Source organism: Caloenas nicobarica, chromosome 3 (genome assembly GCF_036013445.1).
Source record: "Caloenas nicobarica isolate bCalNic1 chromosome 3, bCalNic1.hap1, whole genome shotgun sequence".
NCBI classification, from domain to species: Eukaryota; Metazoa; Chordata; class Aves; order Columbiformes; family Columbidae; genus Caloenas; species Caloenas nicobarica.
In genome coordinates, this window is record NC_088247.1 from 13,730,257 (window position 1) to 13,757,646 (window position 27,390).

Consider the following 27,390-nt stretch of genomic DNA (forward strand, 5'->3'; position numbering starts at 1 on the left):
AGCCCGTCCGCGGCTTAATGGCGCCGGGTGGGAGGCAGGAGGCGCCGCGCCGAGCGTTCCGGGCCCGGCCCGGGTGCGCAGCCGGCGGGCGCCCCGGGGCTCGTAAACCGCGGGCGACATCGAAGGAGGAATTATATTTGTTCTGTTTGCGGATCTGGAATATTGTGTCCAGTTCTGGGCCCCTCAGTTCAAGAAGGACAGGGAACTGCTGGAGACAGTCCAGCGCAGGGCAACGAAGATGATGAAGGGAGTGGAGCATCTCCCGTGTGAGGAAAGGTTGAGGGAGCTGGGGCTCTTTAGCTTGGAGAAGAGGAGACTGAGGGGTGACCTCATTAATGTTTATAAATATATAAAGGGTGGGTGTCACGAGGATGGAGCCAGGCTCTTCTCGGTGACAACCAATGATAGGACAAGGGGCAATGGGTTCAAGCTGAAACACAAGAGGTTCCACTTAAATTTGAGAAGAAACTTCTTCTCAGTGAGGGTGACAGAGCACTGGAACAGGCTGCCCAGGGAGGTTGTGGAGTCTCCTTCTCTGGAGACATTCAAAACCCGCCTGGACGCCTTCCTGTGTAACCTCATCTGGGTGTTCCTGCTCTGGCAGGGGGATTGGACTGGATGATCTTTTGAGGTCCCTTCCAATCCCTGACATTCTGTGATTCTGTGATTCTATGATCTAGTCCAACCCACCTGCTAAAGCAGGTTCGCCAGAGTAGATCACACAGGAATGTGTCCAGGCGGGTTTTTAATGTCTCCAGAGAAGGCTTTCTCCAATTCGAATCATTATCACACAGGGGTTTTTTCTGTTATTTGAAAACTTGAGTTCTATAGAGAAAGCTATATGTGCTGTTGCCAAAAACAGTGCTTTTTTATTTTTGTCTCCACAACCTCTCTGGGCAGCCTATTCCAGTGCTCTGGCACCCTCAAAATGTTCAGATGGAACCTCCTGTGCTTCAGTCCGAGACCGTTGCCTCTTATCCTGTCATTGGACACCGCTGAAAAGAGTCTGGTCCCATCCTCTTGACACCCACCATTGAGATATTTATAAACATTGATAAGATCCCCTCTCAGCTTCTCTTCTCCAGGCTGAACAGACCCAGCTCTCTCAGGCTCTCCTCATTTTTAGAGGACACTCTGGTCACCTCCTCATGATTTCACCATTTTTGTCTGAAAGCCCAGCATGTTGTTTGTTTGTTTGTTTGTTTTTTTCCCTGCAAATCAAAGCTCAAGTATGTGGCGCCGGGCCCTGTGGTGGCAGGTTCGTAAGGACAGCAAAGTCAAGAGAACATATATCCCAGTTTACACCCAGAAGTTACCTGGGGGCGTTTATATTTTAAACACGAAGCGTGTGATTACAATGAGTATCTGCTTTACATTTGTGTACAGCACTGTCATCTTTCCATTTCATAGCTGTAATTTGCATTTGCATAGCTTTCTACAATAAGCATGTTTGGCAGAAAATATTCAGGGTTTTATATGAGTAGAAGTACCTTCACACATAGATAACACACCAATTTATTTTTTTGTACATATGTTTATGAGGATACATTCTTCCCCACTTTTTACAGATGTTTCCCCAAATTCTGCCTCATCTTTTTTTAAGGATAACTTCTAGTGAAGTTGCAGGCAAGAATCTCCGAGGTGTTATTATAGAAGTAAAATTAGATTGCAAATGAAAAAAATGTAGCCTCTACAGTAACACCAAGAATCAATGGTACATTTGTCTGCTAAGTGGAAGACACAGCATAAAATATTACCTACTGTTTTCTGACATGAAACACAACTTTTCTGAGGCAGCCCTCAGACAGACACACCTAGTTCAGAGGCCAAATAAATGATGACATCTCTGACAACACAGCTCTTTTGACTACTGTGTTGCAGTTTGAGCACTGGTTTTGTCCTGGGGCTTATTTCAAGCCTTTTTTTAAAACACTCGCTGAGCAGGTATTCTGTTTCTTTAGTACTAGGCCGTTTGCATCATGACAGCTTCTCATCTATTAATAATTCCTTTGGGAGTATCATCATTTGATATGCTTCCTTTCTTTCACTATTACTTGCTACATCCATCAATCATTATTTTGCTTGCTTTCGGATAAATGACAAATCTAATAATTTTTAAAGGCACAGAATAATCTACAGAGTCAACATGATTCTGAGAAACTGTAAGCAGGCCTCGATATCAAGACGTAGTGCTGCTTGTTGGCACAGAACCCAGAATGTCATTTACTATAAAACTCCCATAATTCTTGAAAACTCATGCATGTGATGTTATACTATTTGTCATTGCTTTACAAACTATGTTGTTGTATGCAGCTAAAGAAATGTTTCAGAGACAGCCAGAAAGCATTTTTTTCTCAGTAGTTGTTTCTTCCTGAAGCATCTTCCAGATATCCAATACAGCTTTCCTGTTGCCTTGAATCCCCAGTTTCAGAATTTAATTTTTAGTTTAATCTAATTTTAGGCTGCACAGTTGCCTACAAGACTAAGAGGCTACTAAACAGAAGCTAAAATTGAGTGCAGGAGCAGAAGTGGCAGAGTGTGAGGTAATTTTCTTTTAGTTCTATGAACGCGTTATAATAAAGTCACAGGATAGGGACTAAAACCTTAGATCTTCCATAATGATTTATAAATAGCTCATTTTTGTCTGCTTGAGATAGCTGAACTCTATGAGTGGAAACATACGCAGGACTGCAATATTTAGAAGTTCTACATAGCAGAGTTGTGCCTATCATTAAACTTAGAGGAATAGTTTGTGAGAAATACATGGTTTTTTTTCTTTTTTTCTCCTTCCACCCTTCTCCTCTCCCCCCGCCCCCAGCCTTTTGGTGAGGATTTTTTTAACATGCTCAGGCCTCGACTACGTCAGGTGCTCCTTGCCCTAAATTTCCCCACTACCAGCTTTCTGGACAGCAAGCACCAGGCTGCAGCTGCAGGAATTTCCCCTGGGCAGCCCTATTGAGAAGGGGCTGCACTAGCGGGGTGTCCCTGTCAGTGGGGTGTCCATGCTGGTGGGGTGGGGTGGCCCTGTCAATGGGGTGTCCCTGTCTGTGGAGCGTCCCTGACTGTGGGGTGTCCGTGTCGGCGGGGTGTCCCTGTCAATGTGGTGTCCCTGTCTGTGGGGTGTCCCTGTCTGTGGGGTGTCCCAGCCAGTGGGACGTCCCTGTCAATGGGGTGGCCCTGTCTGTGGGGTGTCCCTGTCAATGGGGTGTCCCTGTCTGTGGGGTGGCCCTGTCTGTGGAGCGTCCCTGACTGTGCGGTGGCCCTGTCTGTGGGGTGTCCCAGCCAGTGGGATGTCCCTGTCAATGGGATGGCCCTGTCTGTGGGGTGTCCCTGTCAATGGGGTGTCCCTGTCTGTGGGGTGGCCCTGTCTGTGGGGTGGCCATGCCAGTGTCACCTCACTGCAGAGCAGCGGTGGGCGCGGGATAAAAGGCCTCCAGGGATCCACAGACAAGCTGTGGATATAAAGGCTCACGTACATGCTCTCTCTAGGTGTACATCAGATGTCATATTCGGTAGCTGTCTCCTCGTTTCTTGCCCCAAAAGTGCATCCCGCCCCTCGTAGCTCAGCGGCAAGGTTGAGGTTTCTGAACCTGCAGCCGCTGCCCGGCAGAGGAACCGCTGAGGCGGGGACGGCTCCTCGGCCTCGCTCCCTTGCCCTCGGCTTCGTGCTTCCCCCGGAGCAGATGCCCTTTCAGGGCTCCAAAGCCCCTCGGGCAGGGAAGACAAGGGCCTCTCTCCCCGCGGCCAGCCCCGGAGCGCGGCGCTCAGCTGGCAGCAGCGCTGAAAAAGTTAAAAGCACCGGCTCCGCGGAGCCGCTGGGCGTTACTAGTTTGGCCTCTGCCGGGCGCCGTCGTCGCTGCCGCGCTGAGTCGGTGGGTGGGCCCGGGCCAGCATGGCCGCCGCCGGCGGGGAGCGCGGCGGAGCGGCGCCGAGAGAGGAGGGGATGCCCGGCGCCGGAGAGGAGGAGGACGGGGAGGAGAATATCCTGTACGACCTGCTGGTTAACACCGAGTGGCCTCCGGAGACGGAGGTGCAGGTGCGTGTCGCGGCACGGCCGGGGTGCGGGGACTGGCCACGTAGGCGCGGGCCGGGGTGCGCCGCGGGGGCCCGGGCCGGGCCGGAGGGACGGGGTGTTTCCTCCAGGGAGGCTCGCCGGGCTGCCCGCCCCGTTCCTGACGGGCACAAGAGCCGGAGGGTGACACGGACAAGCGCAGGAGGTCTGTGCGGTCCCTCTGTCCCTGTCATGCTCCCGTGTCACTCCGTTCCCGCGTTGTCACCCTCGTTTGTGCCGCCTGGGATGCCTTGAAGTCCTCTCGCGCGTTACCTGTGAACAGTGTGTACCCGGTTCTACTGTCGAGCTCATACAAGGGAAGCTGTCACGAAGTCCAGGTCTCGGCTCCAGAAGCGGCTGTTCTGAGAGCAGAGCAGCTGTCCTGAGGAAAACAAGGTCTCCATCGAGCATGAGGAAAACGAGATCTGTCCAGCTTGTACATCAGAATGGGCATGTCTCTATTTTCAGGAGTGCGTTAAAAAACAGAAGTATATTGCTTTGTGTTTGCAAGGCACACAAATGGATACTGAAGTGTAAAAGATGGGAAAACGTTGTTATTGTATTACAAGGTTTTGCTTGCTTCTGTGTATTCTTCTTCATGGATTAGTGGAAAAGCAGATAAGCTCTTTCATCTTTGCTTTTTCATCTCTTCCCCTGCAGTGTGCTGAGCTTTATGTATACTCCTGTCTGATTTGGACATAGAGGATTCAAGCTATGTGGTTTTATTTCTTTCTTTAGTGGCTTTCAAGTCTACTGCAGTTGTTAATGTATTTCCTATTAAAAGTAGTTTATGGAAGTATTTTTACAAAGTTTTATACCTACTGAGAACATCTGAACAGAGAAGATGTAAATACATCACAGGTGGAAGAATTTACCTATTCATAATTACTAAAGCCATTCTCATAAATATATCTTTTTATTTATCAGAAATACTTCTGTTTTTGTTTCTCTTGATCTGTAAATCCCCAGTTGCAGCAGCAGGTACGAATGTTTGGAAAATATGATTGCAGTATTACCAATTACTACCCTTATAGATTGTTTGTATAGGTGAGTAGACAGTTGTACCTATTTTTATTTAACTGTGTTTTGAGAGATGGTAAGTAGTGTTTGTTTCTAGTAACATAGGAAAGTGATTTACATGTCTGCGAACCATGAGGAGGACGTAGGTGTGGTGGCACAAGAGTGTGATTCTACAACTCCATTAAGGGGGCACGTTACTGAGAAGTAACCCTTCTCTTCTGCTGCCATTAGTATTCTTTAAGTTGTATGGTAAGTTGATTAAAGAACTTATTAGCCTGAGAAACAATTGTGTTGTTTCATTTCCTTTTGTTGAGTGTAGGTACCAAGGGTGGTGAATAACGTATCGGTCAAAGCCGAGTGAAGTGTGAGACCTCTCTTTAGCGGCAGCGTGTCGGTATGCCAGTTTAAAGTGATCATGGAACCGCAGTCTCAGGGTCCTCATCTGCCCACATAGTCAGAATTTCTAAGCATCATAGAATTCTGCTTGCCAGCTTCAGCAAATGGTGCAGACTCTTTTAAACTTGATACTTCATGCCTGTTTATTTTCAAGACAATTTGCCTTTTGGATGGCAGAAATAGGAAGACTTGAAAATAATATGCTATATAATTTGGACTTACATCCTCCTTGAAGACTGTCAGTAGCCAAGGACACTTCTGAGACTTTTTTTACAGTTTTAGTAGGAAATTGATTTTACACTGATGTAGATAGGCAAATGGATTATTTTGTCAGCACGATTCAGTTTTTGCCTTAGGGTGCCTTAACAGTGATATTTAGGTGATCGTGACTTCCCCTTTGGAAGACCTGCCTCTTTTAATCCTGGTTTATTCATGCTCTTTGGAAAAGTCACAAAACACTCTCTGCCTTACTTCTGGTAGAACTGAATGGTTTGGAATGAGTGAGGTGAGGGACAGCAGAAAAGGAAAGGAAGTTGGATGCTGCACTGGGAAATGAAATTAAATGTCGTCTTATGCCGTCATCTAGGATACAATGCAAGGCTTTAAGACACATTTTCTCAGGTCTCTATTGACTTAGTTTTATTCTTCTGTTATCTCATTTGAGATGACTCATTTTTAATTGCAGAGTGCTGAGCACTTACAGCTGTAATTTTGACCTGTGATGCACACGTAAAGTCGTGTTAAACTCAAGACACTGATAAAACTAGCATGGATTTCTTCAATTGGAGCCCAAAATAGCTTTGATTTTAGTTTCTGTTAGTATACCTGTGTTGAATTTCCCAATTTTATATATATATATATTTTTTTTTTTTTTTGGCTGGGGGGGAAACAACAGATATTTGTAAAGGAATGTGCAAGGCACTGACAATGCCAGAGAAGAGTGTGATGTGGAAATCAAGCAGCCTGTATTCACTTTACTGATGTGATTGTATGTAACACATTGTTTGGGAACTCTGAAATATATAATGAGAATAAAATAATTACAGAGTAGCTGATCAGTGAAAATAGTGAACGAGGCGATGGGTATGGAGGAGGTTGCAGAGGAGGACTTGTGGAATCATTTGTGTAAATAGAGACAGACTGAACTTTCCCGTTTCTCCAGTAGACAAGTACTGTCTATCTCCTGAAATGTATTGAATGTATCACTTGATTCTGTGTTGTTTTGGTTTTTTTTTCATTACCATCTAATATTTTGAGATTTCCCGAACACCTTTCCTTCCCCCCGCCCCAAGAGCTTCCTGGGTGTGCAGCAAAATCCAAAATGAAGTGGGTGTTTTGTCAGCAAGGAAGTTACTTCAGGTTTTATTTCTGGAATGCTGTAGTGAAGGAGAACTTGAAGTTGTTTTCCCAAATGAGAATGAATTAAAAAAGAAATATAGCAGATCCAGTAGCCACTGCTGTTACTGAGGTGATAGGAATACATTATAAAAGGTGTTCAGAGTATAATAGTAAATAAGCTTTGTGAAGGATTTAAGATGTGAGGAATAGGAGCCTGTAGTTTAGACTTTGGAGTGGACACTAAGATTATTTCAAAAAAAATTCTAAAAAGGTAGAAGAAATTTTTGGAAATGTTTTTACTGGGAACTTTTCTTAATCCAGAAACTTTAAGAAGCTCTGCTTTTAACCTCCTTAGGGAAATGTAGATCTCCCCAAGGTACTATGATACCTGTAAGAAATAGTTTATACTTGCATTTATTTTACAGTAATGCCTTGTTATTTCCTGGTTGATCAACCTGAATTTGGAACATTATCAGTTAGTGCAGCTGTGTTGGTTTCTTACATACTGTGAGATGACAGCTTGACTATTTGAAAGACTATTTCTGGATTGCAAACTTTTCATAGAAAACTGCTAATCTTTACTTCAATAACTAGCTTTACTTCAATAACTAACTTCAATTTGGGAGCCCAATTTTTCTTTTCTTTTCTTTTTTTTTTTAAACATGGACATACTCTGGAATTTTGATGAATTTATGGGTCTTTCAGTGTTTGCTACTCTGTAACTTGGAGTGGAGAGGTCTGAATATTTCAGTTAGCAAGTAATGATCTGCTCTATGTATTCTGTAGTGAAGGGAAGAGGAAATTCATGCATTACCTATACTAATGCTCAGTTTGTGGTGCTTAATTATTTTCACTAGAAAAGATAAGCGTGATTGCTTATTTTGAAGATTTGTTTGTGATGCGTTCCTTATTGGTTATCTTTCCTGTCTTCAGACTTTAATCCCTTTTTCCTGCTTTCCTATTGGCAAATAATTTTACATCTTCTTATAGCTAAGAATATACATCCTACGTTGCTTTGCATTTCTTTGTCCTATGTTTGGAGAGTGCTTTCATTTATAGAGTGAGTGTAGTTGTTCCGCTCTGCCTTAAGCAGAGCAGGTCTGCTGGAAAGGCTCTGTGGGATGGTGTGGAGCACAGGTGGTGATCTGCATGGCTGTGTCACCTAGTACAAATTGACATGAAAAGAGTTTTTCCTCAGAAGGTCTTTGTTTTTCTTAATATTTCTGAAACTTTCATGAGTGATCTTTATGTAACTGAGCAGTTATATATTAGCATAATGTTGTACACCTTTGACTTCTGGGCATTACAGATCAATCTGGCATTCATTTGGCATAGGAAGAATGATTTATATACCTTATAGGAGAACATCATCAGAAGTCGGTGTCTTTTGTTACTACCCAAAGATCAAGGCAAAGCAGAATCAATAGACAATCTGTAGTACATTTTGTTTATTTCATCATGTAATTTAAAATATTTGGCTTTATAGCCTGTTTTAGCTTATGCAGTTAAATTACTATATTAAGTTGCAAGTAATAGAAAATATGTAAGAAACTTGTAGGCTAGCAGGCAACTTAAATTTAATCAATGAATATATGTATAAATGTTGTATTTAAGTTAAAATGTATAGCATAGTATTTGACCATTACTGTTGTAATTGCAGCCAAGAGGCAACAGAAAACATGGTGCATCATTTATCATCACTAGAGCAATTACAGGTAAAGATGACTTGTTCTTATGTTCATGACTCATAAGAATATTGTGTGGATTGCTTGTAAAATTTAAAGTTTCTGCACTCTAGGGTGGCTGGTGTAATGGAAATAGAGTGCAGGATGTGTTTTCAGGAAGATGTTTTCTAATTATCAGTATCACTCTTTATGTCATTTCTGTGAGCTTTCTTGTCTGTACTATCTTATTGGGACAAACTAATAAACCATACATCTAAAAAGTTTAGAAGCTCTGTTATATTTTGCGAAATGTTGTTGAGGTTTTTTCCTTTACCAGCTCCCACATCGGGCTGTTTGCTAGTTAGGTAGTTCTATAAGGAAGCTTTACATTCTGATTATATTACATTGCCGTTCAACGCTGGGTTCATGCAGTAACTGAATCACTTTTTCATCCAGTAGGAATTCCTCTTAGAATTTCCAGATATGGGTCATTATTTTTTTGATCTGTTTTTTGCATTTAATCTAATGTAACAATTCATTGACCAAGGATAGAGGGTGTTTTCCCTTAAATTCTCACAAAAGAAAAATGTGTTCTGAGATTGTGTGTAGGAAGCTGGAGAGTGTTTTAAAACTGCTAGAGGTGTAATTTTTGCCTCTTTTTCCATTGTAGGTCCTGCATTGTTTTTGCTTCGGTACATCTGGTACAGATACAGGTAGATTTGATGAAAATCTTTTTATTTGTTAATACTGTTATAGCTTTTTTGATTTGATGGAAGGCTATTTGAATTGAACACTTGATTAGAATTTTGTCCGAGCAATGCTTAGATTATTCTCTATTCATGAGTTTAAGTTGTAGCTACTTGAGTCACAGCTGAAGCCTATCTAGAAAAGGGCTAGTATATACTAGTTTGACTTTTTGCTTTTATCAAAAGCCTCAATAAACTTACTATTGTCCTTCTCCCTCCCAGCTGAGATTTTAATAAGCCTCAATGACAGGTATGATGGCATGGCAGGGTTTGCTGCTTTTGGAGTAATAATTTGGATTTTTTTTTTTTTTGACATTTCAAACTGTCGTACAAAAAGCTTTGTAACTAGTTGAACGACATTCATGCCATTTATTAGTTTAACTTCTAATTCAAAAGGCACTTAAATGGTCCCAGAAACATATTGGGGTAAATACAACGTTCCTGGAGAATTTCAGCTCTATGATTATACCACTCTGTTGATGAACTTGGCAGGTTTGAAGATATCAGTTCTCCCTTTTTAGAGGTATTCTGTTGGTTTTGAGATATATGGAAAGGGACATAATATTTCTCCCTGTGAAACAATACTATAGTAGAATTCAGCAGGCAATGCTGTTTTACTCTATTACTGGCGTTCTACTTTATTTTTTGCCCCCCCCCTTTTTGAGTGGGTGGGGTGTAGTGTTTATGGGCTCCATAGTTTTAAGGATTCAGTTGCAGACAGAGTTAATTTATTTTTCTCCCCTCCCACCCCCCTGAGTCATATTTAAAGTCTGATTTCTAGCTTTTCTAATTGATTCTAGTTGCTACTTTTATGTATTTGATAAAATGTTTGTAAGAGAGCTCAGGAAGCCTCTGGTTCAAAGCCCTGCTAAAAGCAGGGAGAACACTGAGTTCAGACTGGGTTCCTTAGGGCTCTGTCCAGCGTGGTCTTGAAAAGCTTGAAGGCTGGAGATCTCAAAGACTCTCTGGGCAGCCAGACTGTCTTCATGGTGAAGAATTCTCTTCCATATGTCAGCTTGGAACCTCCTCTGTTTTAGAGTCATAGAATCATTTAGGTTGGAAAGGACTTTTAAGATCATCAGGTCCAACCATTAAGCTAACACTGCCAAGTCCACCAAAGGATTGATTGTGGTTTCTTGTGCTCCTGCCATGGACCTCAGCAGCTCCCATCTTTATGGTAACCTCCTACGTTTCAAAGAGCTGCAGTTTGGTCCCCCTGAAGCCTTCCCTTCTCCAGGCTAAACAAGTACAATTCCCTCAGCATCTCCTTGTAGGGCAGGTGCTCCAGTCCTCTGACCATCTTAGTGGCCCTCCAGTTTGTTGGTGGAGTAATGGTGGGGCCCAAAACTGGCTGCTGACAAGAGTATGAAGAATGATGACTAAAGAATCAGTTCCCTCAGTATGTGGCTTTGTTCTGTTAATACAACCGAGGACGTTGTCAGCCTTCATTGTTGGCAGGGTGCAGTGTTCATTCGTGTTTAGTTGCTCAAACCTCCCAGGTGATTGATGGTTGCCTTAAACCTAAGTCACCTCGCATGGGTATCTCAGGTACTGCTTTTGTTAGGTGTAGGTTCTGATTTATCCTAATGTTTTTGTTATTTCAGCCCTGCAAAGTTTTCTCTGCCCACTGGACTGATTCGTCTAGTTAGTAAGCAGATCAACTGGCACCTAGTGCTTGCAAGGTAACCAGCTTACACGCTTTTCCATTTTGGTAGCAGTGAATGTATTAATGCTTCCTCTCCTCCCCCCGTCCCCATTGGTAACAATGCTGAGTTAATATTGTGCTAAAGTCACGTTATTGTTTTCGGTCAAGAGAAATACTGGAGGCTTTCACAGGTAGCCTTGGGAAAGGAAGGTCAGTCTGCTACATAGTGGCTTCCGTGCTGCTTCCCTTCATTTAATGTATCTCTCACTCAGGTCTGAAAGTCCTTCTTGCTTTTGAGGCAGAGTGGCTTGCAGCGCAATCGTTCTTGAGCTCAAGTCTTGAATTTGATCAGTTAAAGACCTATAACTTGGCAGGATGTGTAATAAAAACTGCTTATTTTAAAATGCTTGGAAAGTGAGTGCATAACCTCAAGACTTGTCTGCTACTGTGTGTATGGACAAGAAGTGAGAATTCCAAGGCTAGAACCAGCTGTTCTGCAGTCGTTTTAGCAGCATCAGTGAGATCACTGGCTTTTAAAAATAAGCATAAGTATGTACAGAAAAATGGTTCAATGACATGAAGGTAATATGGAATGGTTTAGTTCATTGTGTATGATCCCTGAATATGGTAAGTGGTTCATCAAGAGCTCTGTACTGTTGAGAGAGATGGTGATTCTTTGAGGGAAGCGATGATGCCTTTTGGTGCACAACATGCCAGATGCAATGTTGTGTGTGAGGTATAAAGACTGGAGACCTGAGGAGATAATATAACTTAATGAAGTATGATAAAGCAATATGTATTTTTAGATATGGCTGTTATAAAATTATCTATAAGAAACATCTGACTCTGACCTCCCCTGCAGCAAGATTTTAGACATTATTTCTGTTTTCTTTACTGCTACTAGGAAAGAGTGACAGATGCATTTTAGTGACATGAAGGGAATCTTATTATACCACTGATTTTTCTGGTATACAAATTGATATTTCCCAATTTGTTTTGATTTACGAAACAGGAAATTTATATCTAACCTTGCAGAAAAGCACCTAGAGCTCTCATGCACGTTTTGAAAGGGCTGTACTTGAAATGAACTTTTACCCCTGTATTTTTCTCTTTCAGCAATGGTAAATTGTTGGCAGTTGTTCAAGACCAGTGTGTAGAAATCAGGTAACTGTTGCTTCGTGACCACAGTTGTGGAGTTCTCAGAAAGTGTTTCTAGTCATTTATAAGTATCTATCTGTATCTCTCTCCTCCTTTTTTCAAGATGTGAAAGAAAAACAATCAAGATACTTCAAAATGCAAACCCCAAATCATAGTCTTCCTAACCTTTGCCTTTCTGTTCCCTCTTGAAATTCTCCTCTACTCTCTCTGTAGAGTTGCTGGCATGTGTAATACTTCACCTTATTTTACAAGTGGTGTGGATTGCTGAAAGGACCAATGCTTTCCCTTTTCCTTCAGCTCTCTAAAAACAAGCTCTCCTTTGCTGGTTCAAGAACACATCTAGCTGTAGAACGAATCTTGATTGAGTGTGTTTACTTGCTTCACAAAAATCCATTTGCCAGAAGGTCAGACCTTCTATTTATATGTAAAAGAAGCAAGTGTATGAAAATTGTTCAATCAGAAGTGGTATGAACACCATAAATGTCAGCTTATAGACTATAAAATAAATCTTGTGTTTCAACTGTATTAATGTAACTATATTCTTGCATTGTTTCTAAAATTGTAACCTAGAGAATACTGACTACTCTTTTTTTCTAAAGTTACATGCTGAAGTTCTGAAAGGCTGCTTTCCTATTTTGAACAGCATTACTACTAAATGAGGGTTATTAATATTTACGCATTGGGAGGAGGGTTTCTAAAATACTATTATTAGTTGCTGTAGCTGCCTAAGGGTGAAGACCTTTTGGAACAAGTAGTTAAATACATGAACGCCTTTGAATTGTGCACTTAAGGTATTTTTATGGTGTTCTGTTTATTGTAGAAAATTGAATAGTGTTTTTTCTTCTGATTTAAATCCATATGAGTATTTTTCTGCAGGTCTGCAAAAGATGACTTTGGATCCATAGTTGGAAAATGTCAAGGTATACAATATGGCAGAAGTGGTGGTGTCAGTTTACTTTAAAGATAATGTCGTAACTTCTTAAAAGCCTTGTGAAGAATCTCTTAATGATTTTGCTTGTGACTAGCTACATTACCCTCCCTCCCCCTTTTCTTTTCATGATGGTTAACGTATAAAACCTGAATCTGAAATGAAATGATAGTTAAAATTAGTGGGTTTGGGAGACGTAGCGGGTGTTGGATACTTTTTTTTCTTTCTTTGAGATAAGCTTGTAATGATGGTTGTCACCTTACATTTTTTGATGCAGTTGACTTTTTGTTCTGTTTAAGGGATTATATTTATATTTCACTTTTTAATAACTTTTTTCCTTTTTCATAGTGCCAAAGGATCCCAACCCTCAGTGGAGGCGAGTGGCATGGAGTCATGATTGTACGTTACTTGCTTATGCTGAAAGCACCGGCACAGTGAGAGTGTTTGACCTAATGGGCAGTGAGCTTTTGGTCATTTCACCAGTAAGTGCTCACTTAGTTTAAATATGAATATAGTATAATTTCTTGTAAGGATACAGGATAGCTTCCACTCTTTGGCCTTTTTTTAATCATGGCTTAGTTTGGTAAAAAGGCTTACAGTATGAATACTGTGCACAATCATACCATGAAGTGTTTATCATATGATGGATATGTGATAGTTAAGTCATGTGTAGTGCTTACAAAGCACATTCTTTGTGCTGTTGTATCTAGTCAGAGTCTTCATTTTTGTTTTTCTTAGAATTGTGGTAGATCTGCAAGTACATCAGATTGTGAAAGTATAGAATCACCAAATTAGTATATGTGGACGTAATTAAAATTTGTACTACTAGATTACAAATCTACAGTTTTTATGCAGAGTCACTTATAAATCAAGAAATATTGGTGATAAAGCAATATTAAGATTTTATTTTTTTCTTCATATTAGAATAGATAATTATTGTTGGCTTGCTCCACACAACATATGTTATATTTTGCATATTCAAAAGTTGCATTAAACTAATTTGGGAAGGTGGCTCAAGTGTATTTCTCTAGTATATTGTCTTTGCAGACTTTATAGTAATAAGATTTCTGTAAAATCAAGATAAAAGCAAGTGTATTTTTTACTAATACAAACTATGAAACTTTATTTCTTGTAATGAATTTTTGTACAGTATAGTATATTTGACTCCTAGTTCTTTCAGTAATGACTTCTTTTTTTTTTTTTTTTTTAAATCCCCTTTCTCTCTCAATGTTTGTCTGTATTTTTGGGTGAAGACAGCAAGTTTTCCAGGAGATCTGAGTTATGCTATTGCTGGATTGATCTTTCTAGAATACAAAGCAAGTGCCCAATGGTCAGCTGAACTCCTTGTCGTTAATTATCGTGGAGAACTGAGAAGTTATCTTGTAAGGCAAGCATAGATTTTTACTTGCTTTGAGAAGGCATGGTGAACTTCAAGGGAATTCTTTCCACTGATTAAAGAAAATATATCTGAAATAATGTGGTTTTTTTCCCCCATACTTAGTGTTGGAACCAATCAAAGCTTTCAAGAAAGTCATAGTTTCAGCTTTAGCAGCCACTATGCCCATGGAATAACTACTGTCATTTATCATCCTGGTCACAGGTAAGTGTTCTGTTTGCTTCCTGCCAATAATATGGACATGGTGAATGAAGGTGGCAAAATAAACATTGAAATGTGTTGGATAAGGAGGGTGGGGGGGGGAAAAAAAAAAGTATTTTAATATTGGTATTTAGTGAATCAGTAATAACAAGTCATGTATCATTGTACCTATGAAAGAAGCCCTAGTTGATCTCACTTTGCTAAGGGAATAGTGAAAATTGAGTTGCGTCCTTTACTGTTTGAATACGTAAGCAGCGTTTTTTATAGTGTCAGGAATAGCTTCAAAAGACATTTCTGAATTTGTGGGTGTAAAGGCTGATATAAGTTTGTTTGGTTCTGTGTTTGTTTTTCGTGTGTGTGGTGGTTTTTTTTGTGGTGTCTGGTTGTTGTTGTTGTGGTTTTTTTTGTTTGGTTGTTTTTTTTTTCCCTGTCTGGATTTGATAGCTTGACATGTTGGCCAGCTCATTTTCCATGGTGTTCTGACAGGAACTGCCAGGCTTTGGTGATTGGCATTGTCTTGTGATGTGTGTTCTCTGTTGATAGTGTGTTTGGTACAGATACCAGACTTGAAAGATGGATGAATTGACTGTCTGCTCTTGAACCAGATGTAGTTGGAATAGGTCTTGGTTAGCCAATTACCTATGCTAAAAATGTGTCTACCTTTTTAATATCTACTTGTTATACAGCAAGATAAACTCAGCAACTTATTTTTCTATTTCTCTGCAGTTGTGGGAACTATATTTCCTTCCAGATATTTTTCTTGTATTAGATCTAGTAGGATTGAATTTGTCAGTGCAATATCTTATATCACTGTATTGTATTAAATGGAAATTAGGGTTAGCTATAGAATACCAGAAGAAACTCAGAGTTTAAAACTTGTTCTCATTTGTCAGTGTTACTTAAGAAAAAAACCCCACAAACAAAAAATGGTTATTAATGAAAAGTAATGGTCTTCTAGCTTTGAGAGATTAATTTTGAGTATGGTTTCTTCTTTCTACCTAGTTCATATCTAGTAATTCCACATGATTAATACTCACTCTAAGAAATCTAGACTTCTGAGGTAATAGGTGTGGGTTATGGAGCTTTGGTAGCGCTATCTGACTGGACAACAGAACTTCTTTCCTTTGATCAGACCAGGGTTAATGGTTCTCGACACTTGTTTCCAAAGTTGTACTTTCTGCTCCTAATATTAGGAAGTAGATTGATTGTAACAGTGAGTGTTGCAAAGAATATCGTTAATATTCAGAATATGATAAAATAATCATTCTGACAGTTATAATAGATGGATGTGCTTGCTTTTTTGTTTTTGGTGCGTTTCTGAGTAAATGGTGTCAGAACGTTTACATTCTTATAATAGATGAACCCATTAACAAGTAAATACATGGAAAATCAGCTGGCATAGTTGTCAGCCAAATAGTACGGGCATTGCTTTGTGTGTGCTAATGGCAACTTTTTGCCATAGAGGTTTTAAAGAGGAAAGGAAAAAAAAAAGGTAAAAACTTAGGATTTTTTTTTCCTTATTTCCTCTCATCTCCAAGAGAAGTAATACCTTTGGTTTTCCTACTATTCTTATAAGATCTGAGGTTAACGTTTTTAAAACTTGATCTTAGCATGAAGTAAAAGAGCAGGAGACGATACTGGCTTTGTGCCTAGAACACTTTATTCACAATATTAGGAATTAAAGTTATCTTTTTATGGAAGCTTATGGTTGGCTTTTTTGTTGTTGTTTATGTTTCATATTTTCTAGGGAGACGCCCTTTCCTTACATCAAAATATGTGGTTATATCTAATGATGAGTTTGTGTAATGTGTGTGGCATACACATTCAGGAATTATTGTTTTTACCAGGAAATATCATGACTCATTCCATGAAAATGGAAAGAGTCTTGTGAAATCCCCTGTGATCATAGTATTTCCTGATATGTGCTGCCAGTTATCTTGATTAGTAAAGTTGAAAAATTGATACTTGAAACAATGTAAAATTGCTTGGAATGGAAGGGAAGCGAAAGAACTGATGTTTTGCCCTTCATGTAGACAAGTCTTTCCTGTTTTGAATTTACTTGGTGGTAGAAACTTCTAAATTTGACATTAAAGAAGTCTAAATTAATGAGCAGAGTCTCTTGCTGAAATTGTCTTGTTATCAAAAAAACCCAGAACAAAACAGAAGGAGTTGAAGGAGGCAGGTTTTTTTAAGTTGCACAATAAAGAAAATTGTAGATACATATGAATACTTCAAAGTTTTCATTTTGAATAATGTGAACTTTGATCACTTAAGTACAGCTTTGTCACTTTGTGCTTTCTTGTGTTTCATTCAGTTTCAGATGTTAAAGTTACACTGGTCTATCTCCACTGCTTGTAAGCCTTGACTTACTGCACTCTATATTGCTATGTATTTGCTCATTATCTATTACAGTGCAATAAAACAGCACCTGAGAAATTAATAAGCTTAAATTTTTCCACTAGGTGTATGATAATTGCAAAAAGAATATGTCAGTAGGGAATGTATCTGAATCTGTAGGAAAACTTGAAACAATATCTTTGGGAAAAAGTCTAATAATGAATTTCACTGCAGTTGAAAAGCTTTATATACCTTTCTTTAGATGTGTATTGTTGGTGTTCTCATGTGATCTGGCATTCATCTGTGATGGAATTTATGGTGCACTTCAGTAATGTCTGCTTCAGTGTGAGCTCTCTGTAGGTTCTAATGGAAGGTTGATACCTGCTTATTTTGAGTATCTTAATCTGGAGGTGAATGCCTTACTTCAGGGTTCTCTGCACTAGCTACAGAAAATGTTTTATATTGGAGCCTAAAACTTGTGATGATTATTGGAGGTGAAGGGTTTTAGATTCAGTTGGAATTTGCTTGTTGTACCAAAACTGATGTGTGAAGAGTTGTATAGAGTCTTGAGTTTTTTGTGGACGCCTCAATTGAACTTGCTGGTCTGCTGTATTATACTAGTTATCTTCAGCCCAGCTTTGCAGAAACTTTTGAAATGGAGTACAGTTGAGGTGCTGCAAGGGCAGCCATTTTTTTTGAGACTGGAAAAAAAACCTCTGGAGATCATCTAATCCATTCCCCTTCACAGCAGGGTCAACTGGAGCAGGTGCTTGGAGCCACGTCCCTGCAGCCCAAGACCTGCACATCTGTGTCCTCCCTGAGGAGCGTGGGCTGTGATCATCAAGGCCTCTGATGTGCTGGGGTGGCTGCTCCAGTGGGTGCTGGGGACTGAGCCTGGTGGCTCATCACAACAATCAATGAGAACATCTACGGAGAGAGTTTCTGGCTATCATTTTCTGCAAATTTGCTGCACAACATGCTGAATCCATTGGCTGTGCTCTAGGCCTGGCACTTCCATAGGTCTTGACCCATACTAATCAGGACTTTGCTGGAACAAAACTTGAAGCACCCTTTGATTAGGAACAGCTGAAAGACCTTGTTAAAAGCTTCTAGAACTTACTAGCTAGCTGTTCCTGGCAATGGCGGGCATCGTAAAGTTCCTCAAAGACTTCCCAAGAGACTTCTGATGGTCCCAGAAGCATTTAGAAGAGTTTCTAGAAGCAGAGTCCACAAGCTGCTGCATGCTAGTTATTCTCTGTAGAAAACATGCAAAAATAAAAATTATTTAACATTTTAACATCTTAAGTACTAAAGAGTGTTGCATTGATCTCACTGTCCATAGCAGCATGCCAAACAAAACTTTACCTAATAGGGTAAAGGTGTCATATATTGAGTTAATGTTGCTTTGTGACCCCTCCTGGGGTGGTATAAAGCTACAGCTGATATGGTGTGATTTGAGAACCCAAATGTTTGGACAGGAAAAGTAGTTTTTCACATCACTGGGACCAAAGAAGTTGTTGGCATGGTATCTTCTTCTTCAGACTAAGACTGACTTTAAAAAATGATATAGTAAACAGGGAAAAAACCCCTCTCCTGTTGCTGCTCCCGGTCTGCCTGTCAACTTGTTATTTTGGAGTCATTTCATGTCTAGTCCCAAAAAAAAGTAATTGATAAACAAGGCCAGATATTTGCTGAGGCTCTCAGGAGTACCTTTCATTTTCTTTTGATGCCAGTTGTGTTATTCATCTTAATAGTTTCTGCCCCTGCTGTTGCATTTTGCTCTCTGAAAAGCTTTTTAAAATTTTAAGTATTTGGTGCCATGATGAATTTCTCTGCAGTCCTGAGAAAAAGGCTTTTTGTCTTGAAGTTGTGTGTTTTTTGTGTGTCTAAACTGATACGACATCTTCATTCCAGCTGTCATTGAATTTCATTTATCTGAAAAGATACTTCTGAATTATAAATATGTTGCACTGTATGTGACAGTTTTTCCAAAATTTCTTTGAAAAGATTTATCTTGATGGAGCTTTTGAGAGCTCGTTCAGGCAGTTTTGGAGCTACTGCTGTCACCATTATTGACAATTCTTCTCTTGGTCTTTGTGCTACTGTTTGTCTCTTAAGTCACTTCTAGCACAGTGTGGTCAATTGTAGTTGAGTTCTGGTCACTGCTGTTGTTGAAACTTTTAATTCAGTGGCATGCTGCGATAGAAGCAAGAGCTTATGGAAGAATTTAGGTGCCTGGGAATGGACAAGATTATAGATAAGTTAATCTTTCGGAAGGTTATGCCCACTGTCTCTTGGTTATTAGGAACTGACAGCTGTGTTTTCATGATTTCATGAAATTCTTGTGTACTGATTTTTAATTTTATTTTTTAAAGCTTTCCTCATGGTGAGGCTGTGAAAGAGACGTGAAACTTGCTTTCTGTGCTAAAAAAATGGTAGGAAGTCCATCACTTCGTATGTGATGATTGACCTTGCCAACATTTTTCAGAGTTTTAAGTTCTGATCTCAGTTCATTGATACTAGACTGTGTGCTCAGATGTGAGTACCCTTACATGTTTATTCCTGACTAGCTGAAACATACATAGACTGCATCATGTACAATAGGGTACATAAATATTTTGTTCTAAAATCGATTTAAGCTGTTACAAGGAATTTCATGTGGTGTGCTGAAACTTGATTTGTTTGGTGGAGGTATGTCCTGCAAGATATTTGAAAACTTGTTACTTCCTTGTTCTTAGGTGAAGTTCCTCAAAAGAACTATGTAGCATGTCTAAAAGATGGCTTTAGTATGAGTTGGGGGCAACTCTCATGTTCTTTGATCAGTGGTGATGTGTCAAGCTTCTCTGTACGATCGTAGGCAAAGGAAAGTTGCAGAACAGAAACATCTGGGAGAAGGAAAATTAGAATATGCAGAAGAGAAACAACCAAATGTATTATTAAGTGTATGACATTTGATCTGTGAAATTTTTCTCCTCCAAGGTGCACATTTCCCCAGTAATCAGCAGAAAGTTTGATATTGAAATATTTTGTGTGGTTCTAAGAACTGTGTTATTTAGTGCTGGCTGTACCTCATGTGTTACTGTTTTCCGTGTTCCTGAAGAATTGGTGGTGTTCTCTTTGAGCTTCCCTCAGTTAAAGTTACTTTCTTCATGAAAGAAAAACAAACTGTTCAAGTAGTTTCTAGTTATTTGTTGATGTTCCAAAGTTGAAGGAAAATTAAACTTGCTGTGTTGTCCTGCTTATTGCTTCCGATTTCCTCAGTTGCTTGAGTACGGAATTGCTTAAATATTCTGGTTTTCAATGTCTGCCTTTCCGTTATTGTTACTTTTAACCAACCCTGTAGTCTTTAAGAGTCCTGGTACCAGAGACATCCTCAGATTGAGCTTGAGTTTAATATGACTTGAGGAACAAAGTACTCTTACAAGTATTTTGGGTTAAAGTGGTGTCTTGGTAAGTTCCTCCGAGTTCCTGTCCAAATACGTACTTGAGAGTTGTTCTATTCTCAGGTTGACCAGAATGGACAACCAGTATCAAACCCAAACGGTTGCTGTTGATTGGAAACAATTAAAATGTAAACCAACTTGGTTTCATCTTAAACGTAAATCCTCAATGTAAAGTTTTGCACGTAAAAGCCTTGATACAGTCTTATATTATTAGCTTGTTCAGATAAGAGATCTGCACTGTAGGAGTTCGTTGGTATTTTAACACTGGGATTGCTGTGCTCACTGAGCAACAGTTGGATTCTCTGTTTAACAAGTAGTATGTATGGTGAAGTTTCTTTTGCAATCTACATAATGCTGAAGTATAGTCCTCCCTTGCAGCTGCGTCTGTGTTGGAGTCCTCTCACGGACTGTCTAACACCATGTTTTGCTAATTGTTGTTGTCTTCATAAACCCAATTACTTTGAGTATCTACTGGAAATCTATAATAGGTGAATTTTGTGTCTCCTTTTTTTCTGATGTTACTGCTACAAAAAATGTGTTCTAATTACTCAAGATATGTTTGCTTCCACATACTGTTGAGGTTACTGGTTTTAAGGAGTTTGAAATATGATCTGTGCTACTCATGGTAAATTTCTTTAGGTCTGATAGGAATCTGTTTGTTCCTTAAATGATAACGTGGTTTCTTCGTGGTATACTACAGCCAGAAACCATTGCGTCATGGGTGCTCAGCCAGAATCTTTACATATGCTGAAGTTAAACAGCATCTCCTTAAGGGAGAAGTAGTTAGTCTTAGCTGTGCTATGCTTTACTTTCTGATCATAAGAACAATGCAAAATTACCCATTTTCCTGTTAATTACGGTGGTAAGTGGGGAGTCTTGGAGAATAGTGAAAGGTGTTTCTGTTCTTCTGTCTTACGCAACTCTTTACACCAGGGGTGTCAAACCCATTTTCACCAGGGGCCGCATCAGCCTCGTGGTTGCCTTCAAAGGGCTGAACGTAGTTTTAGAACTGTCTAAATGTAACGACTCCTACAGTTATACTGTGCGGCGACGAGGAAGGACGCACACCGGGACGCAGACAAAGACGCACACACAGGCAGAGATCTTGTTCAGGAAGGAGCGCAGAGCAGAGAGCTGAGCCAGGCTCTTTATTAGCCATTGACAATTTATAGGATTTACAGATATGGGCCTGGACTAAGATGTTACATAAGATGTTTTTCCAATAGTTGTTATTAAAAACATACCACACTCATGTTATGTTTGTTTCAGTTATGTTCCCACTCATTCACAGATGAGGCCCAAGGACATTCACACATCCCATGTACTTGGGGGTGGTCATCCAGCCCGAGATACCATTCTCATGAGTCTGGGCTATAACTCTTTACAGTTATGAGAAACATACTTCAGCACAATCTGTTCAAGGGCCTTTGTATTTTGCTATGGTCTAATTATGTTAGTACTATTTCTTTGACCGTCCAGATGGTCATGTTAGTATTAATCTTCCTTTATCATCCAGGTGGCTGGAACCGCACATCTTGCTTTCCCATGTCTTTGCTTTCCCACAATACAGTCCTAAGATTACCTCTGGCCCTTTGAAGGCAACCACGAGGTGAAAATGGGTTTGACACCCCCCGCTTTACACCACAAAATAACTAAAACTCTTAAAAACTTCACTGGACTGTAAGCATCCGTGGTATAAGTCATGTTGCTGTGAACAGCATGAGACCCGGGAATGTTACATAAGTTTTACTCACCTCTTAAAGGGGATTAAATGTTGAAGGATTTTTTTTTTCTTTCAACTGACCCTTGCACGAAATGTTTTGAAATGCATCCAGATCACAGCTGAGAGCTGTATGAGCATCAGCCACTAGGTGGTAGAGCATTTCAAGAGTAATGCAGACTTTGAAAGTTGATAAAGGAGAGTTCTCAGGGCTGGACTTCTGGCTCTTCCAACCTGTACATTTTTTGCAGATACTTTACTTTTTGATGGGTTGTTCACTACAACGATGGTTCCAGACAAATGTAGGCATCTGTTTCAAAGTTGGTGTTTTTTTTTGTCAAAATAATCATTAGTTAAATATAAAACTGCTTGCTGATAAGGTGAAAGAACTTAAAGGGAAGACATCTCAATACATTTTAGTGGTAATTGGCAATAACTGAAGTTTCCTCAAAGTTTTTAAAATATCCATCTACTGTGTGCAATGAAATTTTTGCATGCACGTTTTCAATTGGTAGAGTGGCCTTAGAAAATGAAGTTGAAAAACCATAATACATTCAGTTACTCGATAAAAGAGAAGTAGCCTTTGTACCACATCTGAATAAATGGAAGCCTAATGCTTAAACAGAATGATCAGAACTTTTCATAAGCTTAAGCTGTAGCTGTTCTTATTCTTTGAGGGTAAGAGAGGAACTCAGATTTGTAGCCAGACATATTTTAAGTGTTGGGAATTATGCCTTATTTGCAAAGCTAGAGATGAAAATGGATAGGGATAAATGCCACAAATAATGAGTGTTACTCAAGTAATATTTCAGTCGTTTTGTCTGTGAATAAATGTCCTGAAGTTTGAAGTTTATTGTTGCTGTTAGGTATCTTAATATAGTTAGTCTTTTTGTTACTGCAAGCAAACTACTATAGTTCTGACTTAAGACAATTAAAAAAAAAAATCACATGACACTATATGAAACCATAATATGCCTTTATATATTTTACAGACTTCTGCTTGTAGGAGGGTGTGAAACAGATGAAGATGGAGTGTGTAAAGCAGCTGGTTGTGGGATATCTGCTTGGAGAGTTCTGTCAGGCTCTCCCCATTATAAACAGGTCACTAGTTATGAAGATGATATTAGAACAGTAAGTATGTTTTTTTATTTTACTGGATGAATATAGTCACTGGCAGAATTATTTAACTGGAAGTTCAATGTGAATCTCTTGTTGAAAGAAGAATTTAATGCAGAGTTTTGCTATTTTGTAAGTTATGATGTGAACATCTAATAAGTTGTATCTTCTCCTGCAGCATCTATTTTTGTTATTTCTGTAGCTGGATTTGAGCTTTTAAGTTCTTGATTATTGCTTGTGTGTGTGTTTATTTTTTTTTTTTTAAACAACAGCAACAAAAACCACAAAGAAACAAAACCACACAAAACCCAAACAAACAAACAAAAACCCCAAACAAACAAAACAACAAAAAGAGCCCCACCACACAAACAAATCCCACCACCACCAAGAAACAACAAAAAATTGTAGTGCTGAAATATACAAACTCTTTAGTTGTGGACTGGGATATGTTACCTGTCTTTGTTTGGAAAAAAGTCCTGTTATTTTTGTCTTTTTATAACTTCATAACAGAAGGCAGCACATGGTTTGTCTGGCTCGTGATTTCTTTTCCTTCTAGTAGAGGTAAATGTTTGATCTGGTAACAAGTACCATGTAGGTATACTGAAATCTATTTGCAGTATACTGGGATAAACCCCAGTATTTTCTCTTACATGGGTATTGCTTAGTATTAAAAGCGAGCTGTTAATTTTGTTGCAAATGGGTGGCGCTTTTCTGCGCCATGAGACATACCTAATTAAATGGGCGAAGTTATACAACCCACATTTTATTATCTGTACCTTATTTTAAAATAGGCAGTCTTATGTAAGTTTAAAGACTCCTGCAGAGTTATTTTAGTACTTTAGATATGACTTAGTTTTTGGTGCATAAAACACTGTATGAGATTGTCTTTCATTATATGATATGTTTCTGTTCTTACAGGCACAGAGAAGAGGATTATTAAGGATTATGAATTTAAGATTTTACAGCAGGCGGGGAACAGAACAGGTATTAAGGTCTAGGGGTACCTCAGAAATGTATTTTACTAACATAATTGTCCATTAATGACTGTCTGAGAGACTGTTTGAAAGTAGTTTTTAATTTATGCAACTTAAGAATTAACATGTTGATAAAACTTATAAAAAATAATACACTTTTAGTGGTAAATGGAGTAGCTTGCCATTTATTTGGCTTTTAAAAAAAATCCAATTAGTTCATGTGCAGAAGCCTGAATCTTGGATTTTCAGCATGCTGGCAGAATAAGTCCAGAGATGTAGAGGAAGGTGTAAAGAGCCATCTAGTTATTTGTTAATGAATGTAATGATCATAGCATGTTAGGTGTGTTATAGATCTACAAGAAGAGAGTAGATTGTGGTGATGTTTCTCAAGTATATACCCAACAGAGAAATAAGAGGAACTCCAAAACCCACTCCCCACTCCCACTGGAAAACAAACAAAAACCCTCTCACAGGCCAAAATTTTCATGAAACGTGGGGAAGAAAAAATGTGTGGATTCATACTAATAATTCATTACTTAAATGGGGCAGATACAAAGACACGAATTTTTACAGTCTGTTATGACATACTATGGAAACATTTTGCTAAGTTGCTTCAAAGCTTTGTTATCGATCAAACTTCTACGACCAGGATACATGCAAACTTAACGAAACTGCGTATCAGAATTGGCTTGTTCTTAACAAACCCTGGGTATGGGCCTTGTGTTCTCCTCTCCCCTGAATGAGAGAGTGTTACGTTTTGAGTGTCATGCTGAGGTGTAGGTGTTTGCTTTCTGTATTTCTAAGGGTTAGCACACAGTGCTCATGGTTTGCTTCTACATGCCTTAGGAGCTACTCATGCAGTACTGCACTGCCTTCTGTCTTGTCTAGTAGTTGTGTCCCTTTTTCCCTCCTTGTAAAAAAATTGTTTTCCCTTCTTTTGCTTTACAAGGAAAGAACAGCAAAGAATCTGTCTGCCACCCTCACTGTATCCTCCTGAGAGGAAAAATGGCTGGTCCGAAGTTACATGGACTTTGGAAATGACCTTAATAGATTTTTTGAGATATTTAGGTGACTTGTTATAAGAAGAAATTGCATGCTTGATTAGGGGAGAACATACCTTTCTGAATCTCTCTCAAGGATGGAATGGGGAGAGATTTTATTACCTTCACTGAAAATACAAAAGAGAAGGCTGAAGTAAACTTTGTTTTTTTACTGGAAGGCTAGTACTGAGCGTTGCTGTGTTCAACTTCACTGTGCTTGCCAGTACTAAATTTACAAGGAAAAGCAGATATTGTTATTCATTCTTGAGTGTTTCAATCAGATTTCTGAGATTACAGATTAAATATGTGAAGTATAGTTTATATTCTTAGTGGGAAATTGGCAGGTGTTAACAGGCACAGCAGCTAGAGAACTTGTATATTAGAACTGGCTATACTGGGACTTGATTCTTAGCATTGCTAACTTAAATGACACTTGTAAAATGTGAAGTGCCAACCTGCAGAGGTGTTCAGTGTCTTATTCTGTAGTTCCCTTATGCTGACGAGCTGTTTACTGAGGCAGCATTGCCTGCTTTGCCAAACAACTGATTAATCTCTATAGATGACAATGCTTGGGTGGTAAATTTGAATATGTTAATGGCCACCCATCATCTAAATTTAACAGCAACAGAATTATTACTGACTACTGAGTAAATGTTTAATCCTTGATAAGATCTGTGATATATACCACTGACCATTTATCTGAGTGGGTTATGTATCTCTTCTACTTTGCCCTTTGTGCATGGGACTTGATTTGTAAAGAATGAATTGCCATTAGTAGGCGCATACAATTCCTTGGCAAGCTGTAATAGAGATTGCAGTACTCTGGCTGCCTAAGAATATAATTGGTAAATACTTGATAATTATTTATATTAGAAAAAAAAAATCATAATTAGTTTTAAAAAAATGCCTTAGTAATGCTCTCCTTTTCAATTAACACCACATTTAAAGGTTGAATTTAAGCAGTGCTTTCAGTAGCTGCAAACCATGGTACAACAGTGAGCTGATCACTTGATCATCATTTCTGTGCCATAGCCAGAACTTAAACAGCCTAAGAAATAAAGTAAAAATAATAAAAAGAAACCCCACAAACGCGAACAAACCTCAAATGATACCTACCTCTTATGTGTTGTAGAAACTCTATTCAAACTTAGTCATATGGATGTCTAGTAACTTTTCTGTACTTCTTTCATGTGGTAGTGTTTTCAAAGAGGGGAGGCACTGGCTTAAAAATCGATTAGCTGCAGGCTTGGATAGTTCTAACATTACTAGGTTGAATCTTATTAGAACAATTTTTAAAGTGAATTGCACTAACATAGTGGGATTTTAAAAACAATATAAATTTTGGGAATCTATGTCCTATTGTCTTTCAGTCAAGACTAGACTCTGAGAACCTAATGACCTTTCTGAAAACAGAAGTTGTGTTGAGGAAGGGGGGAATAAATAAACTATATTTTCAGAAATTGTTATGCATTGCCGGTGACACTAAGTTTGACTTTCAAATTTGAGTGTATATTTAGAGGTGTTTGTCTTGTGGAAATAGTGTCTAGATTCAGCTGCAATTATGTGGGACTTTGTGAATCCTTAAGGAAATATTTTGTTTGAAGTATGTTTTACCTCTTAAGATATACAGAGCTCAAGGAAAACTTCAGCCAGAATTTTTGTAGCCTTGAAAAACTTTACTTATAGATGTTGAATTATTTCTTCGGCATGGACTTAATTTGATGTTTGCTATACTGCTGTTTAGTTTCTTGTTACCCAAGATATTCTTAAATTCAGATTCAGTGGCCTGTAGTGAACAATGTGCTCCTTCAAGATCTTCTCATCTATGTATCTCTTACATCCTCTTCATTTTTAATTGTATTAATGCCCACCCAAAAGTTTGTTTCCAGGGAGGAAGAGCTGTACTAAGCTGTGTTTGGGCGGCAGTCACCCTGGGTGGATCTGAGAGGCAGGACAGTAGAAAACTAAGGTTGCTGAATGTTTTTTCTGAACAGATGATTGGAGAACAACCTGCAGTTTCTCCTCCAAGTAGCTGCATTGCTCTCTGCACTGTTCTCCTGGGGATGTCACGCTTCCAGATTTTGTTTGATGTATGACAGTGTGATACAGAAGTTCATGTTCCTAAAGATTTGTTGGTGTTATGGTGGTGTTCTTCCTTTATACAGATTGTTTTTACCCTTCCATGGCACAACTGGTATTTTACCTTTATTCTAACTT

The 27,390-nt window shown here is 39.2% G+C and overlaps 1 protein-coding gene across 1 annotated transcript in view; it reads left to right on the top strand.

Annotated features, from left to right (window-relative positions):
* Positions 1-3,668: 3,668 nt before the first annotated feature.
* NBAS (NBAS subunit of NRZ tethering complex) overlaps positions 3,669-27,390 on the top strand; it is a 189,320-nt gene continuing 165,598 nt past the window's right edge. Inside the window, 12 exon segments of the mRNA XM_065631127.1 lie at positions 3,669-3,866; positions 3,869-4,036; positions 8,466-8,520; positions 9,140-9,182; positions 10,820-10,897; positions 11,977-12,024; positions 12,895-12,938; positions 13,295-13,428; positions 14,200-14,333; positions 14,448-14,546; positions 23,036-23,174; positions 24,078-24,143. Of these exon segments, the coding sequence (XP_065487199.1) occupies positions 3,684-3,866; positions 3,869-4,036; positions 8,466-8,520; positions 9,140-9,182; positions 10,820-10,897; positions 11,977-12,024; positions 12,895-12,938; positions 13,295-13,428; positions 14,200-14,333; positions 14,448-14,546; positions 23,036-23,174; positions 24,078-24,143 (1,191 nt within the window). The 5' untranslated portion in view covers positions 3,669-3,683.